At 44.9% G+C, this 15,118-nt stretch overlaps 1 protein-coding gene across 3 annotated transcripts in view; it reads left to right on the top strand.

The window, feature by feature from the left end:
* Positions 1-15,118, top strand: part of NEDD9 (neural precursor cell expressed, developmentally down-regulated 9) — a 79,095-nt gene that overhangs the window by 56,932 nt on the left and 7,045 nt on the right. For all 3 annotated transcript variants that reach the window (XM_079984941.1, XM_079984940.1, XM_079984942.1), the window contains exon 3: positions 12,252-12,353. In XM_079984941.1, the coding sequence (XP_079841067.1) occupies positions 12,252-12,353 (102 nt within the window). The remainder of the gene's footprint in view (positions 1-12,251; positions 12,354-15,118) is intronic.

The raw sequence follows: 15,118 nt of genomic DNA, 5'->3' as shown, positions 1-15,118 counted from the left end.
GGTCTTGTCATCTGGGCAGCCCAGGACTGCCATACACACTGCCCAGGCTTGCGCCCCAGGGAAGTCACTGTGGTGCTGCTAACGCAGCGGTTTGATTTCACCCCTGGAGCTGCACTTCAAGGGAGAGAGCCAGTGTGGTGTAGTGGTTAAGAGCGGTAGACTCGTAATCTGGTGAACCGGGTTCGCGTCTCCGCTCCTCCACATGCAGCTGCTGGGTGACCTTGGGCCAGTCACACTTCTCTGAAGTCTCTCAGCCCCACTCACCTCACAGCGTGTTTGTTGTGGGGGAGGAAGGGAAAGGAGATTGCTGGCCGCTTTGAGACTCCTGAAGGGGAGTGATAAAGTGGGATATCAAATCCAAACTCCTCTTCTTCTCCTTCTCCATTGTCTCTTGAGACAAAGGCCAGCAACAAGGTCTCGAAAGGCAGAGATTCTTCTATGTTCCTCCCCAAGATCTTTTTAACTGAAGATTTGGTGGGAATTGCACCATCTACCTCCGAAGCAACATACAGTATTCTCTTTCTCTCTGAGCTTTGGATTCTTTCATTAAAACAAGCGACTTGCAGGTCATTCTGGTTCCCCATCTGTGCTCATGTTACTCTGCTCAAAGAACAGCACTGATATCTGTATCTAACTAGCTAACAGGGAGGGGATACTTTGATTCACTATCAACCCAGTTTATATCTTTATTCCCATTTAGAACACTTGATTTTATAGTGCCGGTCATAAAATGGCTTCATATTTTTATACTAGCGACAATGCAAATGCAGAGCAGGGGAAATGCATATAACTTCAGGCATGTTACTAATGCGTTGATTCAAAGAATGCATAGAGTCGGGGAAAGCTAACAGGGGTATTGTTTGTTCACAGATACACAGTGAATCAACCTTTGTTTGTGTCTGATGTTGAAATATAGCACCACAGGCTGGTTGAGACTGGTTAAGGCAATTGCCTTTTTAACACCAAAGTGAGAGGCAGAGTATCATGGATTGAAAAAGATAATTACTGTGTCTTATCTAGCCTAGTGACTTACAGCTGTCTTTTGTCAACATTATTTCTGGCTTTTAATGCAAGATAGAGCATTGTTTCTCTGCAATGTTATTACCTTTATTTAAAACGTGTTCCTATTTTTCAGTCTGAAATATATAGTAGACAAGCCCAGATGGTGCTGATTAGTTATAAAACAATAGAGGGCTCCCCAAATCAAAAGTAGGACTGCTTCACACTTTTATCTATCCATGTCTGTTTGTTTTTTAAATTAGGCGTACATCTTAAAAAAAAAGTTGTATGTGAGAAAGTTACACAGCTGTTTGAAAACATAGTGGCTTGGTTGGGAGCCTCTGTTAAGGTAGCAGCAAGCCTCTTTGGTTTGTTCTGTGTAATGTGTGAAACAGTCCTTGGTGTTCTGTGCAATGAAATTGCTGGGTTGAGGCCCCATCTCGATGGAGGACTTTGAACCTGGGACCTTCTTCAAGGAAAGCACAATCTGTGACATGCCCTGCTGAAACATGAATGGCTAATCCACTGTTGCTGATCTACAGTTCCCATAAGCCCTGGCCAGCATGCCCAATGGTCAGGGAAAGCAGGAATTGTAGTTCAGGAACATCTGGAGGGCTGTAGATTAGTCTCCCCTGTGCAAAAAGAGATATTGGGAAGCAGTGCTAGAAAATGCCTGAGACATTAGAGAGCAACTGCTGGTCAGTTTAGAGCAGTGTTTCTCAAACCTGTGTCTCCAGCTGTTATTGGACTACAAAGCCCATCATCCCTGACCACTGGTCCTGCTAGCTAGGGATGACGGGAGTTGTAGTCCAACAAAAGCTAGAGACACAAGTACTAGATTAGACAGTGCAAGACCAATTGTCTGACTCAGTACAGCATAAGGTCACATCTACACCATCCATTTATAGCACATGGCTTCCCCCAGAGGATCCTGGGAACTGTAGTTTGTTAAGGGTGCTGGGGGTTGTAGTGCTGTGAGGGTTAAACCACAGTTTCCAGGACTCTTGGAGGGAAGTCGTGTGCTTTAATGGTGTGGATGTGACCTAAGGATGCTTCATAACTTTTCAGTTTTAACAGGCATGCTTGCATATGAAAATCTAAACGCTTGATTTTTGTATGCACTGGCATTGCACATTCACTGAACAGTGTGTATAAGTTCTTTAGGGCTTGGCCTATCTAGCACCAACTACCAAGAAAGCAAAGGGAAGGTAATAAAGGCTACCAAACCAAACCAGAATCTAGGTTTCTGCACTTTTAGCATCCGTAGATTCCTTGCTGAGATTTCGTAAGCAGCTTCACTTGCAACATGTTTCCATGTGGGAGCATTCCTGAAAAGCTGGAGAGAACAGTGGGTTCTTTTGTTAAGGACAATCAGTTTTAATTAGATCCCGTTTGCGAGTTTATTCTCTTCGGAAACTGCTACTCAACAGGAGCAGACTTTGGTAAAGGCTGGAAATATAAGAGGCAAAGCTCTCGTCGCAAAGTCTTTAATCCGATGCACCTGCCTCTGCCGATCTGACTCGAAGGATATGGTGGCAGGGGTCGAGGGCACCCTTGTTTGTTCTCTGATCTGACCCCTCTTGTTAAGTCATTGCACACCCACACACCTTTGATCTTTAGATGGCCATAAGGAAATGTAGGGAAAGTCAATATTTCAAAAGAATCACTTTATCAAGTTGCTTAACAAAAACTCCTGGAGTAAATGGATCCAAGTAGCTGTTGAACCATTTTTGGAAAGGGTAAGGCAGTGTGGTGCAGTGGTTGGAGTCTTGGGCAGGGACCTGAGAGGTCAGGGTTCAAATCACTACTCAGCCATCAAGCTCACAGCCTCTCTAGCCTAACCTACCTCACTGGGTTGTTGTTGTTGTAACAATAAAATAGGGGGAACAGCATGTATGCCCCCTTGAACTGCCCGGAGGGCTGTAATGTAACCATAAATAAATAAAATACCTCTGCAGGATCAGAAATCAATGTGATGTGATAAATGAAGTTGTTTTGGGGCAATGAAGAGAGACAGGTCTATGAACCTAGTTGCCTCTGATGGTCACTGGCATGTTGCCATCTCTCAACCCAAGCGACTTATAATAGTGTCAAACTGAGGACAAGAATGAGAATAAGAACATGCAGCGAACCCTTCTTGCATCTTTACACATAATTCAGCGCCAATCAGTTCAGTGAGGATTACTCCAGGTAAGTGCCCTTTCTCCAAACCCTGGTAGGAAAAGGTACCAAACATGCCAATACTCTCACATTTCTGGCTTGGTGATGAGATTGAAGAGGGAAGAGAGAAGCAAAAGAGCAAAGAAGTAGTGCTCAGCCAGGAGAGAAGATTATATATGGCTCTTTTCTGCCCCTGTCAGAGCACAGTGAGTGGGAGTGGCTCTCATTGAGTTCTCTCTAGCAAACTTAACAGGAAAACTCTGTGAGCTTCAGCTCCTATCATGTCCTATCTAGCAAACATGCATTGTCGGTTTGACTAAGATCAGAGAACAAGACCCTGTCAGTAGTCACAGCTCTGTCCTGCCCCCACTCCCCAAAAGTCCTTTGCGTAGCACATCTGTGCTCCGGGAGAGTAGGAGTAAGCCGGTGCAACTGTGCCATAGGACTCTCTTCCAAACTGCTCTCTTAATTGTGTCTACTGTTTCTATGTCATGCTCTACATGTTCAGGTATGTACTGAACATTGGCGTAATGTCAAGTAGCAATGCTTCCTCACTATGTTAAACATTATGGGGTCCTTGGCAGTTCTGCCGCTTTACGACAGTGCACAGATATGTCAGATTCTGGTCTGGTGTGCTGCTGGTGGTGGTATGAGATCCACAGCCATGATTCCACACTGGGAGTCCATTGTGGGTGGAGGGGGACAACCTAATATACTTGACATAACAGTGGGGCCAGACGTTTCTTCAGATTTCATTTCCAGCTACAGTAACGATGAAAACGGCTTGTCAGTTATTGCTGAAAGACTGCTAGTCTAGATGGATTGTTGGTCTGATCCAGGAACGCAGTTCTTCATATGTTCTTAAATGCTCTCCTGGTTGTTGTTTCCTCCCCTCTCTCTGTTAGGTAATGAATAGGAAGGATTTCTCTCTACCCCCCTGCCCCTTTTGTGTAAGGAAAAGGGATTTAATGAACCGCAGAGCTGGCTGCTTGACAGGGGACATGCACACTCAGCGTTTTTCTTGGTAAAAGAACACAGAGCTGGCATAGAAAAGACCCAAGTTACCACTATTGCAGGACTAAGGACTCTGACAGACTTTCTGCTTTGTTCTTTTGATAATGGTTGTTGTTGTTGTTGTTGTTGTTATTATTATTATTATTATTATTATTATTATTATTATTATTAAATGCATCTCTTTCATAGTGCAGGTTTAACGTACGTTCTTTACTTTTTTTTAGCCACTTACCCATGCTTAGTTGTTCTGCGTAGTTGAAATGGGCAGTTATCGGCGAGTGTGTCAGGGAAGGAGGGAGAGACTGTGGGTACACCATCTGGTTCTGTTAATGCGTAAACAAGTAAAAAATTCTGATTTGAGATGTAGGGTTTTCAAGAACCAGATGACCACAGGCATTCTTCTAAGTAAGAGAAAGGATGGGGTATGTGTGGAAATGACAGCCTGCAGTTCATTGACATTTCTCAGGAAGCACATTCCTGCATACCAGAAACTCGAAGGAAGTGAGGGCAAAGAAGGGGCTGTGAAGGGGGAAAGCATCTCCCCCCCCCCCCCCGCCTACGGTCCCCTTCCTTTGGAGGCTCATTATACTCAACTGCAAGAAAATGTGCTTTGGGGGTTTGTTTTATTTAAATGTATAGATGCTCTGAAGGTGTAGGGAGGGCAAAGTAATTGCTTGAAACTAGACCATAATGGAACAGATATGAAAACCCCATATTGGCTATCCAGCTCAGTTTATCCCAGCCACCAGACAAATCCAAAGCGAACTTGAAGTGCTTCTGAACCTTCAGCTTTTAACTCCATGTCAATTTCATATGTTCACCAGAGCTGCTTCCACGTGGCTGGAAGCCGCACTGTTCTGGCCATGTCTGGTAGGAAGGAATTGTGTGGGTTGGGTGAATAATGTGACTCTTTCCCACACCAAGCCCCAGGGAGGAGTAACATTGGCATGGGAAGGAACCAGGACACTTGCCCAACCCACACAACTTCTTCCTATAAGGCTTTTAAAAACAACTCTTTTAACCACTTGGATGAAGTTGTCCTGCTGCTGCATTTACATTTGCCTTACGTTGCATGATTTCTTCTTGTTGCAGCATTTTATTCAATAGAATATATTGTGCACTGCCCTGGAATCAGTTAGAAGGATTTTTACAGAAACAAACAAACATACTGGTATTATTCCTGGAGTACTGTGATCCAGTCCCTGTAAATCATGGACCTGACATGGTTAATCTCCACAAAGCAAGCAGGCTTTTTTAGCTGAGGTAACACCCCCAAAAGCTGCCTGAATGTGATCTTATTGTATGAAATAGTTGCATGGATGGTACAACCATTAAGGTGCTTTATCTTAATGCAGGGCTGCTGAACCTGCTCCTCTCGAAATGCTATTGGACTCCAACACCCATCAGCCCTTGCCAGCATTGGTCAGGGATGATGATGGGAGTTGTAGTCCAACAACATATGGATATGAAAAACCCAGGTTTTCCATCCTTGCTTTAGGAGATGTGTGAGAGTTGTATGCATATAAATGTCAAGCCTATATCCAAATCTAGACCTGGGGTAGATCCAGACACAGGAAAACCCCCTCTATTAATAAGTCAGAAATTAGATCATTATAACAAAAGAAGAAAAACTGTGTGGAAAACCACATTTTAAAATGTCCTGCTCTCTGGCGCCATCTGGTGTTGCATGTTCATAGCACATTCAAATTGCTGTTCCTTTACTAATGTAGCTGAGTCCCTGGAGGGTGTGTTCTTTAGCTCCAGGTCCCTGAAATAAACATCTGGAGTTGGGGCTGAAGCTGACATACAGGCTGGAATCTGCTGAACCTCAGGGTCCCTTCCAATTCTATGAAGTACAGTAGTCCTGGAAAGGGCACAAGTGCAGGCTCCTAGCACCTGTACCAAGTTCATCACTCCAGAGTCTTCACACTGACTGCCAATCCCAGGTATTAATGGTGCACTTCCTGGTTCCCTTTTCCCTCTAAAGAGAGCTCAGTACACACCTTCCAGGGTAAGTTGACTAGGCTAAGTCTCAGCCTTAGGACCCTGAAGTTAATGGCTCACACCACCCCAGATTCTCTGTCAATTTGTACTAGGAGATAGTAAGTTGCCTTATACTGGGTCAAACCAGTAGTCCATTTTAGCTCAGGAGAAGATGTGTCCATAGGGAGGACGACAAGTTAGTTCTGTCAGGTCCTTGTTCTTCCTAATAAACAAGTGCCAATGTTTTTAACAGGGCGAGGGCTGTAAGATTTCTTTAGATGTGTACGATTCTTCTCTCTCATATGGAGTGTGGCTTTGGAGGCACCCGGACAAAAGTCAGTCTGTTTCTTAATCCGTACATTGCAGGACAAAGAGTCATTAGAGTGATTCTTCATCATTAGAAGTAATTTCAGAAATATGAGATGAGAAAATGTGGTGGGAAAACAAACCGATTCCCCAAACATAGGGATTAGAAACAAACTGCATGCCCTTGAGGGATGAAAATTGTACGAGTGTCTGTGCATCCCGCATTGTGGGTATGGGAAGCAACCACTATCAAATTTAATTTGGCTTTCATACTCTTGATTTACAACAATACTCTGTGCTTGCAACTCCTGTTGATTTCAAGAAAATTCCTTGCACCTCTCAAAATAAAAAAATACAGTACAGTGGTACCTCGGGTTAAGAACTTAATTCGTTCTGGAGGTCTGTTTTTAACCTGAAACTGTTCTTAACCTGAGGAACCACTTTAGCTAATGGGGCCTCCTGCTGCCACTGCGCCGCCGCTGCAAGATTTCTGTTCTCATCCTGAAGCAAAGTTCTTAACCCGAGGTAATATTTCTGGGTTAGTGGAGTCTGTAACCTAAAGTGTATGTAACCTGAAGCATATGTAACCTGAGGTCCCACTGTAAAGGAAAAAGTCCTGGGCTGGGATGCAAAATTGTGTCCTTGAGTGGCCCAGGAGCCTGGGTAGCAATGGGGATTTCCTTGTGTCCAAAAGCATCTCTGCACCATCTATCTGATCTGTCAAGGAAATTGCATGAGGAAGCAAGTTTCCACTTAGGTAGCTCCCTTGTTGGGTTGGGGCAATATGAACAAGTTTCAATTTCTTTATTTTTTTGCATTTCTATCCCGCCTTTTTCTCTACGGAACTCAAGGTAGCGTACATGGTTTCCCCCTCCCCATTTTATCCTCACAACACCCCTGCAGGGTAGGTGAGGCTGAGAGACAGTGACTGGCCCAGGGTCACCCAGTGAACTTCATGGTCGAGTGAGGATTAGAACCCTGGTCTCCCAGGTTCTAGTCCAACACTCTAACCGCTACACCACGCTGGCTCAAAAGTCTCCATAGGGCTACAGCTCTGCATGCAGTCAACCAGTTGGCAAGTTGCCACAGATTTTTATGCAGCTATCTTTGGGCAAATGGAACTATCCCCAGGTGGACAGGCCCATGTGAATGGCAAGCCTTACAGACTTGCTGCAGAAGTCATCTGTAAATACAAGGGTCCACACAGGCAGTTGGGGGGGGGCACCCATGTAAAATAGGGGCTGCATTGTTGCCTTCCTCCTCCCATGTTGCAGTACACAAACCATCAGTTGCAGAGGGAAAAACCCAAAACTAGATTTCCAGGAATTTAACATGAAGCCCTGTGTATGTATGTGATTACTTGCGTATGTATGTATGTATGTGATCATTTGGCCAGGTTCCAAGAGCAGCACATTTCTGCATTGCTAAATTTGAGCATTTTCTCCATAGCTCGTATAAGCAGCCTGACGCCAAAGTTTTTGCATTAAAAGAAAGGATTAAAATTTAAGGCTGCCTGGGGAAGAGACTTTTGTTTCTCATTTGCCGTATCTGTTTTCCTAAAGGAAAGGTTTGCAACACCGCGGGGACTTGTTATTTATGTTAAACAGAATCTCTGCAACTTAAAGAGCCCCTGGAGGACAAGTCATAAAATGAGCTCCCCCCCCCCCCCCCGCCTTTTATTTTCTTTGAAAAAAGTCATTTTGTTGCAAAGCATTTCTGCCGCAAGTATGCTTAAAAGGTAAAGGTAAAGGTACCCCTGCCCGTACGGGCCAGTCTTGACAGACTCTGGGGTTGTGCGCCCATCTCACTCAAGAGGCCGGGGGCCAGCGCTGTCCGGAGACACTTCCGGGTCACGTGGCCAGCGTGACATCGCTGCTCTGGCCAGAGCCAGAGCCAGAGCCGCACACGGAAACGCCGTTTACCTTCCCGCTGGTAAGCGGTCCCTATTTATCTACTTGCACCCGGAGGTGCTTTCGAACTGCTAGGTTGGCAGGCGCTGGGACCGAGCAGCGGGAGCACACCCCGCCGCAGGGATTCGAACCGCCGACCTTTCGATCGGCAAGCCCTAGGCGCTGAGGCTTTAACCCACAGCGCCACCTGCGTGGGTTATGTATGCTTAGCATTCAGAATTAGTAGGCAGTCTAATAATAAACTTGTCACTGAGAGATCTGGAGTAGATATTTTGCACATTTGTCAATCCTAGGGAAAACATTGCTTTTAAAGCTGTTTGTTCCTCCTTAAGGGAGGAAAGAAGGCTGAAACTGCTTTTGGCACTCCTTGGCTGTGTGTGTGAACATTTGCAATTGCGATGGCAATTCTAATACATTCTCCGGCAATTCTCCATTCCGGAGCCGTGTTCGCATTCCGAACAGAGCGCAAGACACGACGGTGCGTGCGCGGATCGCATTTTGCCACTTCCGCGCATGCGCAGGACGTCATTTTGAGTGCCTGCGCATGCGTGAGTGGCAAAACCCGGAAGTAACGTGCTCCGCTACTTCCGGGTTGCCGCGGAGCGCAACTCGAACGCGCTCAACCCGAAGCACATTCAACTCGAGGTATGACTGTGATGGTGATGATGTTGATGATAATAATAATAATAATAATACTATATTTATACCCCACCCATCTGGCTGGGTTTCCCCAACCAATCTGGGCAGCTCCCAACAGATTAAAAACAGGAAAAAAACCACACACACACACACGGTACACAAATGCATGATATACCGATTTGGGGAGGTCTGCCTTGCTGTTTTCACTTCTGAAGTTGGACCATAGACATACCTGATGAGCCTGCATAAGTGACAAGTGAAGGTAGCTCTCATCTGGTATGAAGGGCGGTGTAGGAATTTATTAAATAAATAAATCTTACAGCCATGTTAGCTACACTACTTGTGACATCCTTTGCACCTAGCAAAAGGCCAGAGAGAAAATGGTGATGGTGCTTAACAGATTTAAATGAAACACAATTCATTGGTGGATAATTTTTTTTGCATGCACAAGGTCTGATCCCTGTCATCACCAGCTAGAAGGATCAGATAACATGAAATAAGTTTTCCTGAGATCCTGGAGAGCCAGAGTCAGTGCAGATGATGCTGGACAAATAGCCTGGCCTAGTATAAGGCATCTTCTTGTGTCCCAATTTTTTCTTTGTTAAACCCTTCTTTAGTACATCAGTATACAGCGAAACCATTCTACATAATTGAATTAGATTTCTTGTGAGGGTAGCCATGAGATTTCAGTCATGACAACAAGAAGAGATTTGGAAAAGTTGCCACGTAATGTGACCATGCATAAAAACAATGCTGTTTGCAAATAAATGCCTTGCCCAGAACTGTAGCTACATACTGGGGTTTGCTGGCATTTTACCAGGGAAATTAAAAGTAAATTTCATCTCCATTTGCCTTCTTTTAAATTAAGCAGCACTGCTTCCTAACAACACATTCTCAGGCATCTTTTTTGGTTCTGTGTCTGGGCGTTAATAAAAAAAAATGTGCAGCTAAATAACATTTATTATTTTGGCAGTATCAGTTTCCTCTATAAAGTTTGTTGATGGCTTTAATGTTAGTTTTTAAAAGTTGCACTTAACTGCATATTTGCCGGGGAGAGTCAGATGTTCATTCCAGATGTAAAGCATTTATTTGTTAACCCAGTTTAATCTGAAGCTGGTTTGTAAATTCAGATGAGGAGCTCCTTTATAGCAGGTGAAGAAAAATTAGTGATGTGATCAGAACACCTGGAATTATTATTTTAAAAATAAATATAGATTTCCAATATACAACAGCAATTACCAAAAAAGAAAGAAAGAGGGGAAATGCAAAAACAAAACTCCAACTTACCCCCTTCAGGATGGATCAGTCTATTTAAGAACACCTGGAATTCTTAAAGATCAGCAGCTGGGTGCAGAATAAGCTTAACAGGTGTAGAGTTTAGTTCATGTTCCTTGCTGGCATATAGCCATACAACAAGACTCTTCCTTCTTGAGCTCCCCTTGACTCCCCAAGTCCTGAAATGGATTAGCCTGTGATAGACCCAGGACATTCTAAATATTGTCTTGGATTGAGGAAAGCTTCTGTCACAAGCACCACAGATTCCCACAGACTGTAGCTTGCATAGGAAGCTACAACCAACCATGGCTGTCTGCTGAGTGTACCTATATGACACGCTCTGAAATCCATCACCCATGTTTCTCATTTATGCATTGTTTTTGTGTGTGTGTACTTGAAATATATGGACGCAGGTGGCGCTGTGGGTTAAAGCCTCAGCACCTAGGGCTTGCCGATCGAAAGGTCGGCGGTTCGAATCCCTGCGGCGGGGTGCGCTCCCACTGCTCGGTCCCAGCGCCTGCCAACCTAGCAGTTCGAAAGCACCTCCGGGTGCAAGTAGATAAATAGGGACCGCTTACCAGCGGGAAGGTAAACGGCGTTTCCGTGTGCAGCTCTGGCTCACCAGAGCAGCGATGTCACACTGGCCACGTGACCCGGAAGTGTCTCCGGACAGCGCTGGCCCCTGGCCTCTTAAGTGAGATGGGCGCACAACCCCAGAGTCTGTCAAGACTGGCCCGTACGGGCAGGGGTACCTTTACCTTTACCTTTACTTGAAATATGTAATACATGAAGCATCTCATAATCATAGGTATAAAGTCATTGGACACCCTCTCTCCAAACACTAACTCTGAGTTTAAATGCAGTCCCCAGTCTCATCAGTGTCACTTCAAGCTATCATTGCAGAGTGGTCTATGTGGCAGATATGCTGGTTGGGTACATCTGATCCACAGCTAATCTCCATGTGGGCATACAGATCGACCATATTGCTGGCACCCGCCTGTCACAAGAAACAACGGAGTGCTCCTCCAAGGCTTTGTGAAGTCAAATCATGGCATCAGCAGCACCAAAGTGACCTCCCTGGGGCATAAGCCTGGGCAGTGTGTGTGGTCGTCCTGGGCTTCCCGGACGACAAGACTCTGCTATCGGCCTCACTGACGTGGTCCAAAGGAAACCTGAGCTGTGTGTTTGGCACCAGCTCGGCTGCAGGAGGTGCCAGAAGGAGGCGTACAAGGCACCATCCAACCATCTTAGGGACTTCACTTCGGATTTGTGCAGGGTTTACTCCTTAGCCCTGTATTCTCCCAAAGATGTCCCACAAGGCTGTGGAGGTTTAGAATAAGAGTTTTCATTCTCCCAGATGGGCTTCCTTCCCAGATTGACTAGTAGCAGTTAAATAAAGCATCTCTCTCTCTCTCTCTCTCTCTCTCTCTCTCTCTCTCTCTCTCACACACACACACACACACAGAGAGAGAGAGAGAGAGAGAGAGAGAGAGAGAGAGAGAGAGAGAGAGAGCGATATCTCACACATTAGGCTGCTAGCTAGCTAGCTAGACAGACAGAGAGAGTGCTTTTTTCTGGGGGGATGCCTACCCCTAAACATTTTGTGAATCCAAGTTTGGCCTCATTGAGGGGCAGTATTTCCATATGAGTAGGAAAATGAGAGTACCCCTAAACATTTTTTAGAAAAAAAGCACTGCATGATAGATAGATTAGATAGATAGATAGATAGATAGATAGATAGATAGATAGATAGATACACACACACAAAATTAAACTTGTTATGAGCTATCTTAGGTATACTTTTTTTTTACTCTCAAAATAACGATGGTTTGGGTTTTCCCCCTGGTAAAACTGCCATCAACCAGTGAAATGAATGTTTGTATAGAGACTCTTAACATGGTTGACCTGTGTCTGGCCAAGTGCCTCAGTATTTATGTTTTCCTGTCTTTCTCTTTGAACCCATAGGTAGTAACTCCAGTCAGGTCAGGACAAGGTTATGTTTATGAGTTCCCTACCAAATACCAGAAGGATACCTATGACATCCCACCGATTCGTCCTCTCCAAGGGGTAAGTACCAATAAAGCTGTCAATGGCTGTTGAAATTAATCTGCATCTGAGGTCTTGGCATTTTATCTATTTCCTAAGTGTGGATCAGGTTTACTCATTCCAGATTTTTTTTTTTTTTAATAATCTCTGACCAGATTGCCTTTCCCACTCTCTAGATGGCCACAGAGTTTAATGAATGCACTGCATGTGGCTCAGAATTAGAAAATATGCATCTGTTTTCTAAGGGAATAATCTATTCAAGTGGTCACACAGAATACCTGAAAGCAAAAAGCAGTCCGTTGTATGTTTTTCCCCAAATGCTGTTTCTCAATTCAGATGTTTTCTTTCCTCCATATAAGAAATATTGGTCCCTTGAATACAAGTACAACTAGCTTAGCTGGACTTGCATACTATAAGAAAATAGAGCATACTTGCCTGTGTAGGTTCAGGGTTTGTCAGCTTGTTTTTACTCTGAGGTTATCCTGGCACAAAGACTGTGTCTCCCAGCATGCCCTGGGGCATCTCAGCGGGTTCTGAATAGCTCAGTAGGTTAGAACGTGGTGCTGATGATGCCAAGGTCGCAGGTTCGATCCCCACATGGGACAGCCGCATATTTCGGCATTGCAAGGGGTTGGCTGAGATAATCCTCAGGGTCCCCTCCCATTTTGCACAGGGACTTGTGTATAGGTAACAAGTACCCCTTGAAATTGATTTGTGCTCCAGGCAGCAGCCTACTTGTTGTATGATGGAGCCCTTCCTTTATACTGCATGTTTGGCTGGTGTCCTGCTTAGACATTTCAGAAAGTCTTGCTGATCTCCTTTGCTTCGTGCCACGTTATATTGGGACTGGCAAAGAATGAAAGCATGGCTGCCATGTGTTAGGGTGACCCGCACGAGTGCAAAATATCTGGGCGAGGAATTTCTCATTTCTGTCATGCATGTAAAGTTCCTCACTGGCTAGGAGTTCAGCGACATGGGCCTTCCCCATGACGTTGGTGGAGCAATCTTTGCAAAGAGCAAGCACCCAAGAGAGAGGGGGAAATACCCAACCCAGCCCTTCCTGCTCCACATCTTAAGGTCCAGGGGGACTGTAAATGGCACACATATGTGCTGATCTCAGTGGAACAGAGCAGGGAGGGATAGTGGGGCGGGAGAGTTAATTCACACCTCATGAAAATTGTTAGGGATTAGGCATCAATTACCATCAGCAGCTGCATTCATACTTCAGTGGAGAAGGAGCAGGGCGGCCGCTCTGAGATAAATCACAAGTGTCAAAGCTGCAGGAGGATCGAGCCCCGTGTCAGAAGCCTTTTCCTGTAGATCTCTTTCCTATGGTCATAGTCAATTTATTGCTACAGCACATTTTCCACAAATGCACATATGCTTAAAGCAAAAAGTAAGCAGACTACAGTAATAATAGTACACAAGCACTGTGTTGAAATATTATTATTATTAATTATTATCAGTGCTATTTTTGTAGAAAAAGAGGTGCCGGAACTCACCATGAACTCCCATGTTCTCTTAGAATGGCAATGGTGCCTACCTAAGAGCTGCCAGAACTGAGTTCCGGCAAGTTCTGGCTGAAAAAAGCCCTGATGATTATTAGCACAGTTATATCCCATCTTTCTTCCAAGGTGATCAAGGTGGCATATGTGGTTCCTCCCCACTCCCCATTTGACCCTTACTACAACCTTGTGAGGTAGGCCAGGCTGAGAAGCAGTGACTGGCCCAAGGTCTCCCAGTGAGCTTCAAAGACAACTGGTTGATTGGAACCTTGGTCTTCCAGGTTATTGTCAGACATTTTCACCGCTGTGCTACAGAGGATGGAAGTTGATGTTGGAATTTGGACACAAGGTGTTTCCCAGGAGGGGGTAGATATCACAGGGTATGGGTATATAGTCTGAGGCTGCTCCTCAATGCCAGGTTGTCAGCTGAATCCCAGGTGGCCTCAGCAGTGCAGGGTACCTATGCCTCATTCATCAGCTACTGCTGTTTCTGGACTTAGATAAGCTGGCTGCAGTGATTTATGCTCTTAATAACCTGCAATTGGACGGCTGGAATGTTCCCTACATGGGGCTACTCCATCTTCTTAGCCACCCAAATCAAGCTGCATAGTACCAAGGTGGGTCAAGTTATTTGGGGGCCAGAAAAAAGGAGATATATATATATATATCCCAAGTGTCTCTCCCTGGCAGTAAACTATATACTAATAAATTAAATCGCTAACCATTTATGGCCCTTTCATCACCACCCAAAATCAGCTGCCCAAGGCGACCCGCCTAACAGTTAAGGCCAGCCCTGCTAATGTACAAATTAAAATTTAACAAGCCACTGGAGCTCAAATGTTAAATTGCGGGACTTCTAACAAAATACACAGCTTGTCCTGAAAGTGGGCCTCCTTCCTGAAGGACTGGAAAGTAGCCAAGGTAACCTCAATTAAAAAGGGGGGAGGGGGATCCAAAAGGAAGCAGAACAATTAACGACTCGTTATGTAAGCTTTTGCTGGCTTTACAAGGGGCGTAGGGAAAGTCATGGAGGGTAGTTTTAATGGCCATTGATAGACCCAACAATGTAATCCTGTACACATCTACTCAGAAGTAAGGCCCATTGGTTCAGTGTAAGTTGACACAGGATATCAGCCTAAATGGAACTTCGTGTTCAGGAGCTGTATGCCACTGAATAGCAGTAGATGGGCAGCGAGCCCAGGGCAATTGCCACCATGTCTTGTTTGGGAGGCCTCTCCGATGGGCAACTAATCCCAAGTTTCCAAATCCTTTTGAAAGCAG

The sequence above is a fragment of the Podarcis cretensis genome (genome assembly GCF_951804945.1).
Source record: "Podarcis cretensis genome assembly, chromosome: 7".
Classification (NCBI taxonomy): Eukaryota; Metazoa; Chordata; class Lepidosauria; order Squamata; family Lacertidae; genus Podarcis; species Podarcis cretensis.
This window is presented reverse-complemented; position numbering and strand designations above follow the sequence as displayed.